The sequence below is a fragment of the Nuphar pumila genome, chromosome 1, assembly GCF_984573655.1.
Source record: "Nuphar pumila chromosome 1, dmNupPumi1.hap1.1, whole genome shotgun sequence".
In the NCBI taxonomy this organism is placed as follows: Eukaryota; Viridiplantae; Streptophyta; class Magnoliopsida; order Nymphaeales; family Nymphaeaceae; genus Nuphar; species Nuphar pumila.
In genome coordinates this window covers 2,745,001-2,762,501 of record NC_143249.1, presented here as the reverse complement: position 1 = coordinate 2,762,501, position 17,501 = coordinate 2,745,001, and the positions used below count along the sequence as shown (strand labels likewise).

Here is a 17,501-nt window from a genome sequence, read left to right as displayed (position 1 = left end):
TTTTGTAAGGTGGTATCATGATCTTTGTTGCCCAATATTTTGTGTTTATTTTTCTGGATGTGGCATTTTGAGCACTTTGAGAGAATGATATCACAACATATCAGCTATGTTTCAATCAAGAATCTTACATCCTTACGCTTTGGTCATTTTCTCTGTTTGTGTAATATGGGTAGCTTCAGGCCCTTGTGATTGAGCAAGAGTGGATAATAGGGCCCTTGTAATTGAGCAAGAGTGGATAATAGGGTCTCTTTGATTTGTGGGAAAAGAAAAAACGATGTGGAGGGCAGCAGACAACTCGATGCCATTCAGTGTATGAAAGTACTGGAGGCTTGTAATGTTTGTTGGAAGGATCTTAAGATACATACACCCAAAGAAAAGAGAGAAGAAAATGACCAAAATATAGTAAATGATCTTTTATGACTAAAATATAGTTAAAATGAGTGCGTTGTAATTGAAATGGTGTTTAAGTATTTTTTTATCAAATATATAGATTTTATCAAAAACATACAAATGAAATGTCTGAAAGTGCACTTTATTAAGCAATACTATATAAAAGGAAAATGAAAACCTACAAAATGGACAAAGTGCTAAATAAAACATGCTATTGAATTTTTGGTGTTTTTTTTTAATTCTGACCCCATGGATGTCTTCAGCATGATTGATTTACTAGAAATCGACACTTGAATCATATATTTGGAAGGGAAAAATGGTATTTTGAGCCTTGAAAACTTATGAAAATTGTAAGCCATTGATTTTTTAAACCTTATAAAAACTTATTCATGCATCCGAATCAAATGCTCCAATAAGTGATTCCTATAAAAACAAACATATAGATCACATATGTACTGTCAGAATTTTGAATTTTGAATAAACACCAAAAATCCAATAGTATGTTTCATTTAGTACAACGCCCATTTTGAAGGTTTCCATTTCCTCAAAATAAAATATCATGCAACAACCCTTCCCTTCTGTGTATGCAGTTGCCAAAGAAAAAATAACAGAGAAAATTCACTAATTTTTTCTCGTGAGTTATCTGGACAAGTTTTCAACCAAATCATTTATATTTTCATTATGCAAGGATGTGTGAGAAATATCTTCAATTTTGGAAATATGAAGCAAGTGAACAGAACTGAGAGCAAACAACAACTTTTTTTTTGAAAGGCAAGCCGGGGTTAGGCAGACCCCTACCAGATATCTCTTAAGCCCCATGTGGCAGAGGGATTCGAACCTGGGCCTTCAGCTTAGCACAGGAGCCCGCTTACCACATGGGATAACTTCTGTACTTAGCATGGCTACAATCAAGTGACTTGCTTCACTACATGATTCAAGTACTTCCATATATCGTCTTGTTTTAAAAAGCCAAAAAGAAAAAACAAAGTATCTAGATGCCTGAATTTTTTGTTTTAAACTACTCAATGCATCCAATGTTCAGCCTATCATTTCTCTTTTTCTCCCTTTTCCTATTTAACTTTTAGACTGATAGGAACTCTCAGTATGTGGTATTCAAATGGAGTTGGGTTTCTCAGGTAGTTTTGGCCCTTCAGCATCCAAAATCGTATGATACCAGTCCTTGAAGCTCCGGCCCATTCAGTCGACTGTTATTCTCAAAACTACAAAAGAAAGGTTACATCAAATTTTAATCAGGAACAATGTAATACAGTAATTCAAGACCAAAATATCATGGCTAACTCAGAAATTCCTACTAAATTGGCAGTTGCCAAAATAGAGAGGAATCATAACAAAAGCAGAAGCAATTTAACAGACATGACCCGTGTCTGGATGAATTCTTTTGGTGGGAACTGATTATTACGTATCCAAACAAGCATATAGGTCATTCATGAATTATGCATTACTCTAGCAGAGTGTTTTCACAAGACAGCAAATAAATTTAATGTTGTAATAAAAATTTTCTTGAGAACAGAAGCCAAACAATAAAATCCAATCCACAAGTAACAGGTGGTGCCGGCTTTGAAGCAAGCCCAAGATACCACGTTTCTCCACCCATGATTTAGGACCCAACCAAATAGCTTAAGCCAAAATAGAAGACTGTAACTAGACTATTGTGAATGCCCCATACTGCTTTAGCGGTTGAAGTCAAATAGATTGCAAATGATTCCTCAGCTGCTAGTAATTGGGTTAAAATATTCCACAGGTTCAAAAATTTGATGCTAGCAATTCCTTTTATCCTAGGTGAACAATCAGAATGCAACAGTCAAACATTTTCAGAACAGGAAAATTTTATAATGATGAAAAATCAAGAAAAATGAAAAACAAAAACTTGCTAAAAGAATTTTGCTGAGAAACCACTTACTATAGAAAGCTTAATGCAGTACAGTCAGGTACTAATCTCTATTAGTTCTAGTTAGGGTCATTGTAGTTATATCCATAGCCTAGAAGAACAAGCTGACTTATATCCTCCCCCGGTGCAATCTTCACCTTGTATCAACTCATTCTCATGAAATAAATATCTTGGAGCAGCAAGTCAACCACACATCACTGGGAGCAATAATCTGGTCTAGTCTTTAATCTTGTGGCTGTAGAGGTGTCCAAGTGTTCTTTTTTAAGGATGCAAGAATTATCAGCCAGCAAAGGGACATCACATATTCAATGCATGTGTCCGCACCAGCTCCACTATTATAAAGGCAGAACTTTAACTAGCAACCTATGTGGCAAGCCACATGCCAAGGCTGTGGTTTATCGGTATAGTCACATAAACAAAAGCAGTACACCCTTGGCAGCTATTCATTGGGAGAATATTTTCAACATAACCAAAATCATCTTTCCAAAATCATAAACTTGGTTAGTGTTCTGCATAGGAAGGAAGCAGTCACAAACTTCAATAGAAAAACTGCAAACAAGACTTGTTCATGAGATCTTGGTCTAGAAAGCACTTCTAAACATCACTTGGAAGATGGAAGGAGTCCCAAGGAAACCCACCCAGCACCTTCCACCAGTTTACTCCAATAGCTAGTAGAACTCGAAGAAAACCATATGCACCTGTTTATTTTTGAGACAGATGGAACACACACGGGCATCCTTGTTCCCCCATCTTCCAGGCCCATTACCCTCAAGTATGTTATTTTGTTCTTTGATGTTTAATGCTGATCACTGGTAGTACCAGCATATTGAATGGGGAGAAATATGTCTAACCAACACAATGAGTTGCACATCCTTAACAAATGGTGACATGTCAGAGACGAAGATGTTATGCATAGGAATTGTTTCATTACGATAATGGTCTGTTACATAATAAAAAGAGGTCCACTAAACATGTGCAAAAAGCGCATTCAGGTTGGTTTATTGGCAAGAGGAAAGAAAGTCATTCATATAAAAGCAAGAACAGATTGGTACAAATAGACAGTCAGAAAGCAGAGAGAGTTTTGAAGACATGTTGAAAGGTTCTACTTCAATTCCACAATCGTCAAAAGCCAAACTTTTATCATGCACAATCATCAAGCTCATAATTCTGTTTGTGGGTGTGAACGCAGGATTCTAACAAACAACAAATCCACAACAGCTGACATCCTGAAGGAGAAACAATATTCACTTGCCTAGATCCAAAGACAGTGCTTTACCTAGGAAAATCAGGTAAATAATGCCTCATAAAACTTGGAATAGAACTCAAATGAACAACCTGGAAAGAAAGGATTTCAATGGAGTGCATTGTAATATCTCTTTATGCCTTTTTATTTGGTTTTCCATTTTCTTTTTGTTTTCTTTAAACAAAAATTTATCTTCTGGCATAAAGATCAAGACAAGCATAAATTATGATGAAAACACCGAAGTTTACACATGTTAGTCATCTACAAGGAATCCTATGGCATATATATAAGCACTGATAAAATATTGAAATGGAAGAATCTGAACTATAAACCAAAAAAGCTGAATCAAAGAGGTACATTTATTGCACAAGTAAGCAGACAGCCTTATGTACGTTAATTGAGGTTTCATCATGTTTCTTTTTTAATGAAAAGCTTTTACTTGCATTATTCAAACAGATTATGAATACTCCAGACTGGCCACTTTGTTTCGTCTATCAGGAGTTTTCTGAATTCACCGGATGGATGTGTTAGCATCTTTCAGCAACTTAACTCCTGCAATTGGTGCCCTTAGTCCTTCTGTATTAATTGGAAGGTTTATCTAATATCTGGTTTGAGGTAGAGAACAACCAAGAGTTCACAAGAACACAAGATCTTATCTGGGACTGGCCTCAATAATTTTACAGAATCCAACAAAAGTTGAATTAAAAAATAACTGTATATTTGTGGCATATGTTCATGTCTGACAAAGCATGCATACATTCACCGGAGTGGTTAGATGGTGAACATCAAACAATACCTTGACAGTATATAATTCCAAAAGCATTAAGCAAAGCAGGAAGAATCAATACCTCTGAGAAGAAAATTGAATAAAGGGGCCATCAGTTGGAATCGTTCCACAAAGATCATTGTTTGAGACATCCCTGCATAGTTTTAATACTCATTATTAATGAGCAAGACGACATCGCAGTTAAGCACACATGCATCACAGAAAACTGCAAAAAAAAAAGTATATGCTAGGAATCTCTGCTTACAAAACTTTGAGGTTCGACAGGGTGGTGAACTCTCTCGGAATAGGCCCTGTGAACCTATTATTGTTCAAACGACTAGCAAAAACAAAAAAAACAAAAGTGAGCACACTCCCATGAAACTTGAGCATGCCTTTCAATGCTAAACCAACTGAAATCACAAGAAAGCAGCAAAGAAAACTTACAGGAACCTCAGTGATTTCAACTTCCCAAAAGACTTTGGTATCTCTCCTTCAAGTTTGTTGCCGTATAAATCCAAGCTAATAAGGTTCTTCAAGTTTCCCAACTCCTCAGGCAATCTACCACCAATATCATTCCTGTAAAGCTCCCTGCAACAGGAAAACTCCATCTGAATAAAGCGCAGAACCAATTAAGGGCCATCAACCAAAAGGCCGCACCACACCCATTAAACATCACAACAAAGAGAACCCCAAGAAAACCAAGACACAGATTAGCAAAGTCCCCATGGCTAAACTTAATTGTGAAAAATAAGCAAATGGGTATATGGCAGACCAAATGAAGAAACTAAATTCTGTAGAAATACGCATATGGGTATGACATATCAGATCCAATCGTAATACTCAACATGTAAAACTAACTACAAAATTACTGGAGAAGCGAAACAGGCCCAGATGGCAACATCTTTAAATAACAACTGCTAATGAAGTAGAAGAGAGAACGGTACATACAGATACTGAAGATGCTCAAGCTGTCCAAGTTCAGGACCCAGATGACCACTGATATTAGAGTTCCCTAAATCCCTGAAATTTAACATAAACAACACAAAGGATGACCATATACTCAAATTAACTGAAAACTCCAAAAAGATGCAAGAATTCTTAAGCTGCTCAAATGAGGTGACATACAATCTGATGACCCGGTTTTCAGAATCACAGGTGACATGGAACCATGTACACGGATTGACCAAAGTGGCATCCCAGCTCTGCAGCACTTTTCTAGGATCAGAAAGCCTGCCTCTCAAGGCACATAGAGCGTTTCCTGAATCAAGCCATGAAAACACCAATTCAAGCAAAATCGGTAGAAGATCCTTTCAGACAAAAGAGAAACTGAAAAGCATCAAAACAGATGCCTTCTTTCTGGGAAGATGAAAAACCAAAAAAAAAAAAGAAAAAGATGCCTTCCTATTGAGTGCATGTTCTCCACTTTCATCAGTAAATAAAAAAGAAAAATGGCAGGAATTTTAGTGGGTACCTTCAGAATTGGTTGAGGAAGATGGTGAGGCCATGAAACACAAAAGAAGCAGATGGCAGAGAACCCATTTAACTTCCATGGATGAAAATTAAAAAAATGAAAGAAATGGAAGCAGCAGGAGAAAAAGCAGAGGAAGAAGACGGTAAGATGGAGAAAAGGCATATAAACCAAGGAGCTGTACGGTTTGACAGCAGGCAGAAGTGAAAGGAAAGCACACCGAAAAAGAAAAGAAAAGTCAGCAGGCTACGTTGGACTTGACTGCCTCAGATCAAAAGGTGTTGCAGTGAGGAATAAGCGTGTGGGCCCACCACTATGACCACCATTTCATTCATTCACTAATTACCAAGTACAAAGTCACAGAGACCAACGTGTAGTACGGGTACATGGAAAAATCCTGGTGGCTGACAGCCAAAGCTTTGCCCATGTGAAGCGTTAGTGCAGCATGGTTTTGGAAGCGTGGAGAGTTGGGAACCCTGTTTCACGGTCATCTATTCTATCCCCTGGCGCGCACGAATCAGAATAACACGTCAAGATTGACTTTGTAAGCATTTTTGTACTGTGCTTTTTCTTTTTAATTTCATTTAGGGCTAACCATTTTGCCCTAAATTCTAAATACGGACTCAGGGTTTTGTAATTTTAAATATATGTAAAACTTTTTCCTGAGAGCAGTCGAATAAGGACCTCAGGTGAATATCTATCTATCATCTTGAGAAACCTGACCCCTTTTTGGTTTCTTGTATTGTCCTTTAAAAATTGAAATGTACTCATTCGTTCTCATAAAAAACAAAACAAAAAAATCAGATAGTTTGAACTCTTAATCTTAATGATGGTCACTGTTGCAATTTGGCTTGTGATCCATATAAATCAATTTTCAAGGTGACGAAAAATCAAGTTCAGCTTGTCTGGCTGGAGCAGTTAGTGCACGTCACCTTGTGTTGGGATGTTGCAAGTTATAAAACTGGTAGGGTCTGCCTAACCCCAGCTTTCACTGTCCAAAAAAAAAGATAATGGTTTCAAAATTATCCAAAACATCAAAGTTGGAATCAACTTTAAACACAACCAAATAGTAAATAGAACATGATAAATATGATCCAAATGTTTTTAATATACGTGAACCAAGAGCACCGCAATAGACAAACTCAATGGTTACATTTAGTGAGCACCACCATATGGTGTGGTGGTTCAGAACCATAAATAGGTCTACTCATATTTACATGCCCATACAACAGGGATGAAAATTCTTCCGATCAATTTTTTTTCCCAAAAGCCACGTACCCATTGAAAAGTTTCCCCATATAAAAAACCTCCACAAAAGAAAACTACCCTTTCCTGTCCTAAAAGAGAGTTTGCTACTGCAATCATCACTGTTAAATTGCCTTGACATAATTCACACAAAAGCTGAATCTTCATATCATATAAAAAGCATGGGAAGGGCCGGACGGCTGAAAAAGACAACCATCATTTCTCAACCGAATTTTGGTGCAGAAAATTTTCATACACGTGAAAATCGTACAAAAATGTGAATTTATTTCTGAACTTGGAAGATTCTGGTTTCCATACTTGGCAGACCAATTTCCTATCATTTTGCCACTTAGAAACGTGGCCTAACAGCTGAAAGGTGGTAAAGGAAGAAACTTCACACCTTTAAACTTGGCATCAATGATTGCATGGGCCTATTGATAAATCTCAACAGTTTTTTTTATTTAGTTTCGTGGAGAAACCCAAAGGCCTCGTAGCAGGTAGATCATAGAATTGAATCTTGACCACCCGTATGATAGCCAAGGCCCATCCCCACTTCGGCAACCCCCTTGGGGCAAACTCAACAGCTTGATCACAGAATTTTAAATAAGCAGAGGCCATCAGTAGATTCAGTACCAGTTCTTTATGTATCCATTTTTCCAATTCATGCATTCCCAAATAGAAGTTCAACGCATTATCTCGGCAGCATTTTTTTTCTTAAATCTTTTGGCAAAATTCAGGGCTTCCCCGTGATTACATCTCCTTTGTTATGACCCATTCGATAAGCATCAGCTCTATGGGGATTACATCCAGATTTACATGGGCAATAACTACAGTCAAAACAAATTAAAGACTAATACAAACAAATTTTCTGAGGCCTGAGGCAACCATCAGCCCAACTACAGTTGTGCTCAATTCTACCACATGACTGAACCTTGCACGAACCGATGGAAGCTATGGAAGCACCATATCAAAGATTGGGCAACATCCCTGATGTAAGAGACAATAACTTAGAAAAGGAAAATCTCTCTCTTCCTCGCTTCGGTGAGGGTTCCTAGTCATTAAAAAAGCTTTGAAAAGGAAAATCATTCAAGTGATTGTGAACTTGGAGTTAGGTTTCAGAACTCTTTCCCTTCTTATCTGATATCTGAGATTGATCTTGGTTGCCCTGACTGTAATCTGACCTGTATCAGAGGAAAAAAGAAAGTGATGTTACAACATATATGGGGAAGAGAAGCTAGGCTAGGCTATCGTATTGCATTCAGTAATGCAGTATCTCAATGTATCCTAGTTTATGGACAAGAGCGTACACCCAAACAACCCCAAGGGCGAACCTACCATCTATCCTAATGGGATATAACCATTAGGATAGATATTTGCCCTTATGAGCAGAATGTCAGCTTTAACCGCAACTTAATATAGTGATCAAAGCAAGAAATCAACCATGGCAACTTAATATAAGCACCCGTTTGAAAGAGCGTCAGCCTCTCTCTCTCTCTCTCTCTCTCTCTCTCTCTCTCTCTCTCTCTCTCTCTCTCTCTCTCTCTCTGTGTGTGTGTGTGTTTAGTTGCATGTGTGTGTCACAATATAATCGGCGCAACAGCAAACGATAGCAAGGCAATCTCTCTGAGTAAGGATTTTTATGTGAAAATCATCAGCAAAATCACTTTAATTAATTTTTTCCCACAAAGGGTCTGCTCATCTGGTATGGGTGACTTGTGAATGTCACCAAGTTGACAGGACATCATGAATTCAAAACCCACGGGAAGTGTCCCTTGCTGCAAGGTCAAAGCTGGGTGTACTCTGGGTAAGGGGAAGTCTGCCAAATGTGTGGAATGGTGGGTGAGTTTTCCCTTAGATAGTCAAAGGCGCTAATCAGCACCTAGGCGCTAGTTCCCTAAAACGCCTAGTCGGCCTAGTAGACACTAAAAAAAATAGAAAAAAATAGAAAAAAATAAAAATATTTTATAATAAATTTTTAAAGTTCATAAAAAATACATATTCAACACAATTTATGAAGCTAAACAACTAAAAGTCTAAAACTAAAAAAAACACATAATTCATGAATGAAGCTAAACAGTTAAAAGTTAAAACAAAATTACATTTCTAATATTCAAATCTATCTAAACAAATCTTTGTTTAGCTGCATCACGTGAAGATCCACAAAGAAATATAATTATTTAAAATAAAAATACAAAATTGAAAAACTTAGATGTTTTAAATACATGACCAGAACATGATTATAATGTTTTAAACATTATAAAAAAAACAATACAAAATACCAAACATGGTGCCCCCCCCTCATCCTAGGTGTTCCTAGGTGCCAGGCTTGCGCCTAGGTTAGGTAGCCTACGCGGAATTTTGACAACTAAGTTTTTCGCTTGGCCTAACAAAAAGAAAATCATTTTAATTTTCTTTTATGATTTTTAATGGTATCTTAAAAACAGTGTAACTTGCTCACAATCTTGTGAAAACTTTTAACCAATATCTTAAAACTTGTCATCAAAAGCAACTTCAATGAGGTTTTCCCAAAGTCCACGTACCACCACCATTATGGTGATTCAGCTAATGAATCTAGCCATCTTGCATAAGAAAAGAATTTAGTGGAAGATCAGCATAGTTTCATTCTCAAGTTGTGATTTTGATCATATAAAGCTAATATTAAAATCTTGTCCTTAGGTTGAACTGGAAAGCAAGAGTTATTGGAATTAACAATAGAAATCAGGTTCGATATTGATAATTACTGCCTTGACAGCGGTACCTACATGATTATGTCTGCAAAACAACTGAAATTGGAAAATCGTAACTCCAAATATGAAAAAGAAGCAGAAAAAAGATCTTGGCATTATAGGTAAGAGTATAGCAACAATATAGAGTTTATGGTACTCACCCACAGGTTGAACATTTCTTGTGAGACTTGCAGAATATGGATAGGCAAACAGAACAAACATAGCCCATATTAAGTGTCTTTTTATGGCAAAAGCATCTGCATATACATGAGAAGTGTACATTAGAAGATGAATGCCAAATTTTGTTGCTGAAGAAATTAAAATGATTTATTGCGATATTCCTCTAAAATAAGAATAATGATTAGATGGAAAATGTTGCTAAGTGTAAACAACAGACACATTATAAGATGCATGCCAAATTTTTCTGTTGGACATAGATTATGTGAATCTTTTAATGACGTTTTATGCATGACAAAGAAAGCTCATAAAAGCAAATGCAGATAAAGCAGTAAGATGTGAACATTTAAAGTTTTTAACTACAGTAGCATTTTCACCTATTAGCTTTGGTAAATGGTAATAAGGTGATCAGTTTGGCCCACATATGGTGGTGTTACATGACGAAAATAAGGATCAGCCCTTTCACATGTATGTCCAGTTTTATTTATATATTATATATATAAATACATAAAAGCACACACATACATATAGTGTTAACTTAAAACTGTTAAAAATTATATATATATATATATACCCTCTCCACACCCAAGTTTTTTTTTAAAGTTCTGCATCGTCGCATCTGCACCCACACCTATGTGACATAGTTCATCCCTAATTGGGTATATGCTGATCACTGAATAACAGTATTTCTCATCATTTAGTTTTTCCGAGTACAACAGGATTGATTAGCAGACAACTTTTCTCAAGTTCCTGTTTTTTTTAACTCTGTAAATTGTAATTCATTTTTTTTTTGCTTATTGGTCTCTTATCAGTGTCCAACATTCCGGTTTAATTAAGGTGCCATTGTGTGAATCATCTGTCACACGGTAATTTTTCTGCCAGCAGTTACAATCTCGTCTTAGAAGATCCTCATGATTGGCATGGTCTGCAGCCATGACTCATGCCTAATAAAAAATTGTTCAACCCTCAATCTTATGCCTCAGGTTCTTATGGATGTTCTGTCATGGTTCTAAGTAGTAAGTTGTACCACTGCGTGATCTACAGGAATGTATGGTGATAGAAAAAAAATACCATGTTTTGGGTGGTTATGTGGATATATTAGAAAATAATAGTGTTCATGGCCAATTTCTGATGGGTTTCTGTCTTAACGGTATGTTTTAATTTGGTCAGGCCAGGGTGTGTCAAACTTCATCATCATGACCCCAAGAGCTTAGAATTGTTTCAAATCCGCAGTTCCATGAACCTTAAGTTCAAGGCTGTGCATGCATGTTCTGAAATTTAGAGATGAATAATTGGAAACTTTAATAACTATCAAACCACAAGAATTTGTACACAACATTGTGTTCTCAAATATTGAATTTCATTTTGTTTAGCATACCATTGCTTAGTCACCTAGTGTATATGGTCCTGTACTTGACATGCTCAGCATGGAAAGCTACAAGCATGAAATCCATATCTACTTCATGCATTTTCTCGCAAGTCTACATTTGAGTCCTCAATGAGTAATCAAGGTTCAGCAAGGCTGGAAATTCTTAATATCTTTCTGAAGGAGTCTTCGCTTAATAGCAGTAAGGTATAGATACCTTATTATAATATTAAAGTCATTAGACCACCAATTAATCGAAAGAAACTGATTGGATTCAGCAACAAGACTAACATCAATACAAAAGGATTCTCAAAGGCAAAGAATGCAGCACGGCATTTTCGGGAGGAATGCCAATTCCCTAGTCCCAATGTTTCCATTTTGCCTTAACAGAGTAACATTGACCTACCTTTTTTTTTACTTTTCCACTCAGAAGCAGGTATGTGGTCGAGGGCACATTTCCTAATCTCGCTTCCTTTTGCTACTTATGAGGCTCTCAAGTTCCAGCTAAAGATTTTCATTGAGTTCATAGGGATCAGGGCATATTAGATCACTGGGGGACCCGGTATCACCAATGGAAATAGACAGATCACCATTTGAAGCAGAACCACGTTTGGCTTTGGACATAGACGGATAACTATTCAAAGCAGAACCCCATTTGGCATTGGATGGCCGAGAATCACCAATATGAAGAGGCTTTATTTTGCATGATAGGGTTTATTTTGCATGATAGAGTACCTAGAGACGTTCTCTGATGGACAATGATGAAGAAAGGTGTTTCTCTCAAGTACATTAGTATAATTAAAGATATGTATGAAGGAGTAGTAACCAATGTCCGCACTTGTGGAGGGGTGACAACCAATTTTCCTATAACGGTTGGGTTACATCAAGGATCTGCTTTAAGCCCTTTCCTATTTGCTATAGTGATGAATGAGCTTACGAGATCAATTCAAGAAAATGTGCCGTGGTGTATGTTGTTTGCTGATGATATTGTTTTGATTGATGAGTCTAGAACTGGGGTTAATGCTAAGTTAGAATTATGGAGACAGACATTGGAAGCAAGAGGTTTTAAGTTGAGTAAGAGTAAGGCAGAATACATGGAATGTCGATTTAGTAAGCAACGAAGTAATGATGGGAGTGTAGTGAAGCTTGGTGAGCACGAAATACCGGTGGATGATTCTTTCAAATATTTGGGATTTATCATTCAAAAGTATGGAGAAATTGATGGATATGTAAATCATAGGATAAAGGTTGGGTGGATGAAATGGAAGAGTGCAACTGGAGTGTTGTGCGATCGGAGAATGCCATTGCGGTTGAAGGGAAAGTTTTATAGGACGACTATTAGGCCCGCTTTACTATATAGTACGGAATATTGGGCTGCCAAGAGACATCATATTCAAAAAATGAGTGTAGCTGAGATTCGTATGCTGAGATGGATGTGTGGAAATACAATAAAAGATAAGATTCGGAACGAGGAGATACGTAAGAAGGTAGGCGTTGCACCCATTGAAAATAAGATGAGAGAGAATCGTTTACGGTGGTTTGGACATATTCGACGAAGGCCTAATGATGCTCCAATTAGAAGGATGGAGAAATGAGAAAATATATTAGTTAAAAGAGGTCAGGGTAGGCCTAGGAAGACATGGATGGAGGTGATAAAAAAGGATATGAATGTTTTGAACCTCACCGAGGACATGGCATTGGATAGAAATGAATGGAGGAGAAGGATTCATGTGGAAGACCCATAATGATTTTCTTTGTTGGTTCATATCGCCGACCCCAATTGTTTTGGGATGAAGGCGTAGTTGTTGTTGTTGTTGTTGTTGTTGTTTGTTGTAGGGTTTCAGCAATATGTGAGGCACCTCTGAGAAAGCTTGCACTGATATTCTTATCAGTCATGTTTTATCATATGAAATACCACCATCATACAAGGTCATAATATATACCTCTTGCATGCTAAATAGAGTTTTTTATGTATTGCTACTGTATATCTCGTCCTAATAGTTGGAGCACATCTTTTAGAGCCAAAATATGTGCACTCTTTGAGGTAATCCATTTCAAACCTATGAAGATGATGCATCACCATGCCACCTTATATTTATTGCTACAAGCAAAGGCTCTTTACTATGTTTAGCTCTTTTCTATGTTTAATCCTTCAACAGAAAGAATTCCAAGCAAATATGCAAAACCCAGTAATAAATTCCATCAAGAATCATCAACGAAGAAAGTTTCTTAGACCCCACCTAGGTGTGTGCTATGACACATAGACACGGCAAAACAGCCCGCATAGCTGTGTCAACACGGCCTGATACGGGTACGGGTACCGGTACCGGGTGAGGCATGGGTACATGTTGGGCCTGTGGGTTGGGTCAGGTCCAACTAAGACCCAACCCGAAACCCAAGTCTCTCTTTTTGGTCTTTTTTCTTTTTTCCCCTATCAAAACACTCCCACCCTTGGCAGCAGGAGAAGGAGGAGCGGTGGAGAAAGAGGAAGAAAAAGACGAGCATCTTCACTAAACAGAGGGCATCCCTTAGTCCACACATGCACGAGCACACACACACACACTGGAGACGCAACCTCTTGTGCCTGCCACATGCACGTGCCTTGCACCTATCCCGCACATGATCATGTGCACATACACATACACATACACATGCATATGTAATGAAATATGCGGAAAAGCAAAGAGTGCATTACGCACTTACAACATACACTAATGAACAAACAAAAAGGGACTAACACCCAAACCCACAAGAAACAACACAACATAAAAATATAAATATCTCTTGTTGAAAAGAGAGAGAACTCTCACAAGAGTGAAGAATACAAGAGGGGTTCACCCCTATATATACACAAATGAAGGAGAGGGGGGATGGCCATAAGGCCTTAAAAGGAGAGCCACCTAGGGGCTCCCCATGTAGTCGTTGGGAGCCCCCAACGGTCACAAATGTGACCGTTGGGGGCCCCATCGACTCCATGGTGGGGCCCCTTTTGTGTGAGCAAAAAACATAAAAATATATATATAAAAATTACAAAAAAATAAAAGGGAAAATAAAAGAAGAATAACAAGTACCCCTATCGGGTACTTGTTAAATGACTAAAATACCCTTATCGGGTATTTTAGACAATTACATATATATATATATAAACATATATATATATATAAACATATATATATATATATGAATTACATGTATTTTACATATGCATGCATGCTAGTAATAACAGTTTATATACATGCTAGAAAAAGGAAAAAAAAGTACATGCTGTATGTCCTAACCAGGGTTACCAGAAGCGCCTAGCTAAAAGGGGAAGCGCGCTTCGGAAGCGCGAAACGTCGCGCTTCCGAAGCGTGGGGGGAAGCGTCCCCCTTTTTTGGGAAGCGCGCTTCCCTTTAATGGGGGACGCACTTCCCTTTAATGGGAAGCGCGCTTCCCATCACGCTTCCCCCACGCTTCCCCTGTTTTTTCAAATTTTTTGTATTTTTTATTTTTTATTTTTATTTTTTTCGCTTCCCCCTCGCTTCTGAGACGCTTCCGAGACGCTTCCTAGGTCGCTTCTGAGACACTTCCCGAATCGCTCCTAAGTGGTCCAACGCTTCCCTGCTTCCTAAATTTTTGAAAGTGCCTCGCTTCCCGCTCCCGCTCCCGCTTCCCGTATCGCTTCCCGCTCCCGCTTCCTCAACTGGCAACCATGGTCCTAACCAAAATTATGGTCTTAAGAGCAACATTTCAAGAAAATGAATACTAATGATGAATACCAAGCAGCATATGTTTCAAATGGGATCTAAAATTAAAACATACAATTCAACTGGTATTAAAAAAGTTGTATTTAGAAGATAGCCTTGAACAATCTTGACTTCAAGTACATTACATACCGTAAGGTACTGAAATAGCCCACCTAATTGTGGCTTCAAATACACTCCCCCTGTCATGAACGAAGCCTGCAGTTCAAGTTTTAATGAGAATAACCACTATAAGTGAAAGAAAGCCTCTATGCATGCAGCAACAACCATTGCCTTGGCAAGAAAACCAACAAATGAACTCATATTAGCAGCAGACTGGCATCTAATACATCCCAATTGTTAGATATGGTAAGAATTTAACAGTTCACGAATTGTTTCAGCACTTTTCTATTGTGAGGATGAATTGCATATCCACTGAAAAAGGAGAAAGCACATGAAAAACTAGATGATGCGCATTTCTTCATACGGATGAGCAGATGTGAATATTGAGCTGAGTGCATAACTACATCAGCAAAATTTTGTATGCGTCTGTGAATTCATTTTCCTATAATTAAGGATATGTATGAAGGAGTAGTAACCAATGTCTGCACTTGTGGAGGGGTGACAACCATTTTCCTATAACGGTTGGGTTACATCAAGGATCTGCTTTAAGCCCTTTCCTATTTGCTATAGTGATGGATGAGCTTACGAGATCAATTCAAGAAAATGTGCCATGGTGTATGGTGTTTGCTGATGATATTGTTTTTATCGATGAGCCTAGAGCGGGGGTCAGTGTTATCAAAAGCGCGCCTTGAGACGCAAAAGGCGCGCCTCGCCTTGAGGCACGGCCCTCTGTGCCTCAAGGCGCAAGCTTGAGGCGCAATTTTTTTTTTACAACAAGAATTCTGAAGCATATATGTTTATTCTTTTGAAACATTTATGCTGCGAAGTTGGTGCTGAATCATAGGCATTTCCTAAAGCATTTTCACTGTAAACATTTCTGCTGCGAAAAGATAAATTTTCCCAAGGAAAACTCCCTTCTACGATCATACCATCACTTCCCCTTTCATTTAGTAAGGTGCTGAATCATACGCATTTCCTAAAGCATTTTCACCGTAAACTGAAAGAAGAATCACTATTTTCGATTTTGAGAAAAATGAAACAAACGATCGAGTGGGCAAAAACTCAAAGCGCTTACTTTAGGATCAAAGAGCTCAGTTGTCGACTGAGCGCTTGCGGGACGTTGCCAGAAGACGCAGGATGCAAGTAAACGCATAGCTCCGCCTCCGAAACCCTAAGCACCTTCATCAAAGCAACTTCTCTTCCGCTTCCCTCCCTTGGAATCCAATGAACTCAAAGCCCTACGGCTCTCCCCGCGAGGAGCGCTCCTCTTCGATGAGATTGTCGATCGGTAAAGGCGAAACCGAGCGATGATTCGGTGACGATGCAAAAAAAAAGGACGGAAAGATTTCCGAACTGGCGCCTCTCTCAGGAGAGGGTTTCCGGATGGTAATCGACCAGAGGGGTGGGGAGGTCCGGCGGCGGAGCTTCGGCGGGGGATTTGTGAGGGTTTCTTGCTGGCGCTTAGTAATTTTGGCTCCCACCTGAGTGGGCGAAGGAGCCGCGCGTGTTCTGGAGTGTTAGACCATAGAAGGCGCCCTTTGGCCTCCGTAGAGATGACAACGGGTCTGGTATAACCCGATATCTGACCCAAACCCGAATCTGTTTTATCGGATTCGGTACTAATTTTGTGTTGAAATCTGAATCTGAATCCAAATTGGTTTAAGTGTAAATACTGGGTTTTGGACTAGTTGGATCTGGATTCAGTTTTACCTTTTTCATCTGAATCCGAATTCCACTAGGTCAGTTCCGATTAAGTCGAACCTAGATCCGACCCGTTGACATCCTTACTTACATTTCGTTGTTTTATTACCGTAGGAATAAGTCAATGCATGAGGTTGTTTGCAAAGTGAGAAGCGAGAATCTAAGAACGTACGTGAAGTGAAGCATTTAAGAAAACTAATGGAAATTCAGTAGGGATAGAAAATAAATGTAAGGAATGCATAAAATGCAGTTAAAGCCTTTATTATTTTAAAACTTGTTTTTTAAAAACTCATTGCATGCATAAATTTAATGTAAAAAATATACAATTAAAATACCAAAGTACAATTCTTTTGGCATGAAAGACACATTTCCCACATCAAGAGAATCCATTTTTATATTAGGAAAACAATATTTTTTACTTTTTAAGAAGCTTGATTTGCATAAAGTTTTCAAAGTGTGATATGCTGAGTTTCCTCTTATAAAGTGAGTTTTTAATCATTGTAAGAAGTAACTATAATTTATGTACAATTAAAAAAAAATTGAGGCTTACGCTTTGCGCCTCGAGGCTTACGCCTCGCCTCAAATTTTGGTGGAGCACCTCGCTACGCCTCAACGCTTTTCACAACACTGGCTGGGGTTAATGCTAAGTTAGAATTATGGAGACA

The 17,501-nt window shown here is 38.1% G+C and overlaps 1 protein-coding gene and 1 long non-coding RNA gene across 3 annotated transcripts; both read right to left on the bottom strand.

The window, feature by feature from the left end:
* Positions 1 to 1,283: 1,283 nt before the first annotated feature.
* On the bottom strand, positions 1,284 to 5,935 carry LOC149847677 (leucine-rich repeat protein 1-like). 2 transcript variants are annotated; one of them, XM_089990370.1, is made up of 7 exons: positions 5,780 to 5,934; positions 5,434 to 5,566; positions 5,257 to 5,328; positions 4,753 to 4,896; positions 4,574 to 4,645; positions 4,391 to 4,462; positions 1,284 to 1,610 (listed from the first exon to the last, which is right to left on the bottom strand). In XM_089990370.1, the coding sequence occupies exons 1-7, from the start codon at positions 5,856 to 5,858 to the stop codon at positions 1,541 to 1,543; spliced, it is 642 nt and encodes a 213-aa protein (XP_089846496.1). In that variant the 5' UTR covers positions 5,859 to 5,934; the 3' UTR covers positions 1,284 to 1,540. The 2 variants fall into 2 exon arrangements, with proteins under 2 accessions (XP_089846496.1, XP_089846972.1); XM_089990846.1 differs by lacking the exon at positions 4,574 to 4,645 and having other exon boundaries at positions 5,780 to 5,935.
* A 3,737-nt stretch (positions 5,936 to 9,672) lies between these two features.
* LOC149847676 (uncharacterized) lies at positions 9,673 to 15,235 on the bottom strand. Its single transcript, XR_016428012.1, has 3 exons — positions 15,166 to 15,235; positions 9,909 to 10,004; positions 9,673 to 9,804 (listed from the first exon to the last, which is right to left on the bottom strand). It is a non-coding gene; the product is annotated as an uncharacterized LOC149847676 (long non-coding RNA).
* Positions 15,236 to 17,501: the final 2,266 nt, after the last annotated feature.

Bases quoted from the DNA above. Each gene is read 5' to 3' on its own strand.
- LOC149847677 (XM_089990370.1), bottom strand. From the start codon at position 5,858: ATGGAAGTTAAATGGGTTCTCTGCCATCTGCTTCTTTTGTGTTTCATG. The intron at 5,567-5,779 runs GTACCCACTAAA...GGCTTGATTCAG, and splicing joins TTCCTCAACCAATTCTGAAG to GAAACGCTCTATGTGCCTTG. The intron at 5,329-5,433 runs GTATGTCACCTC...GTTAAATTTCAG, and splicing joins GAAAACCGGGTCATCAGATT to GGATTTAGGGAACTCTAATA.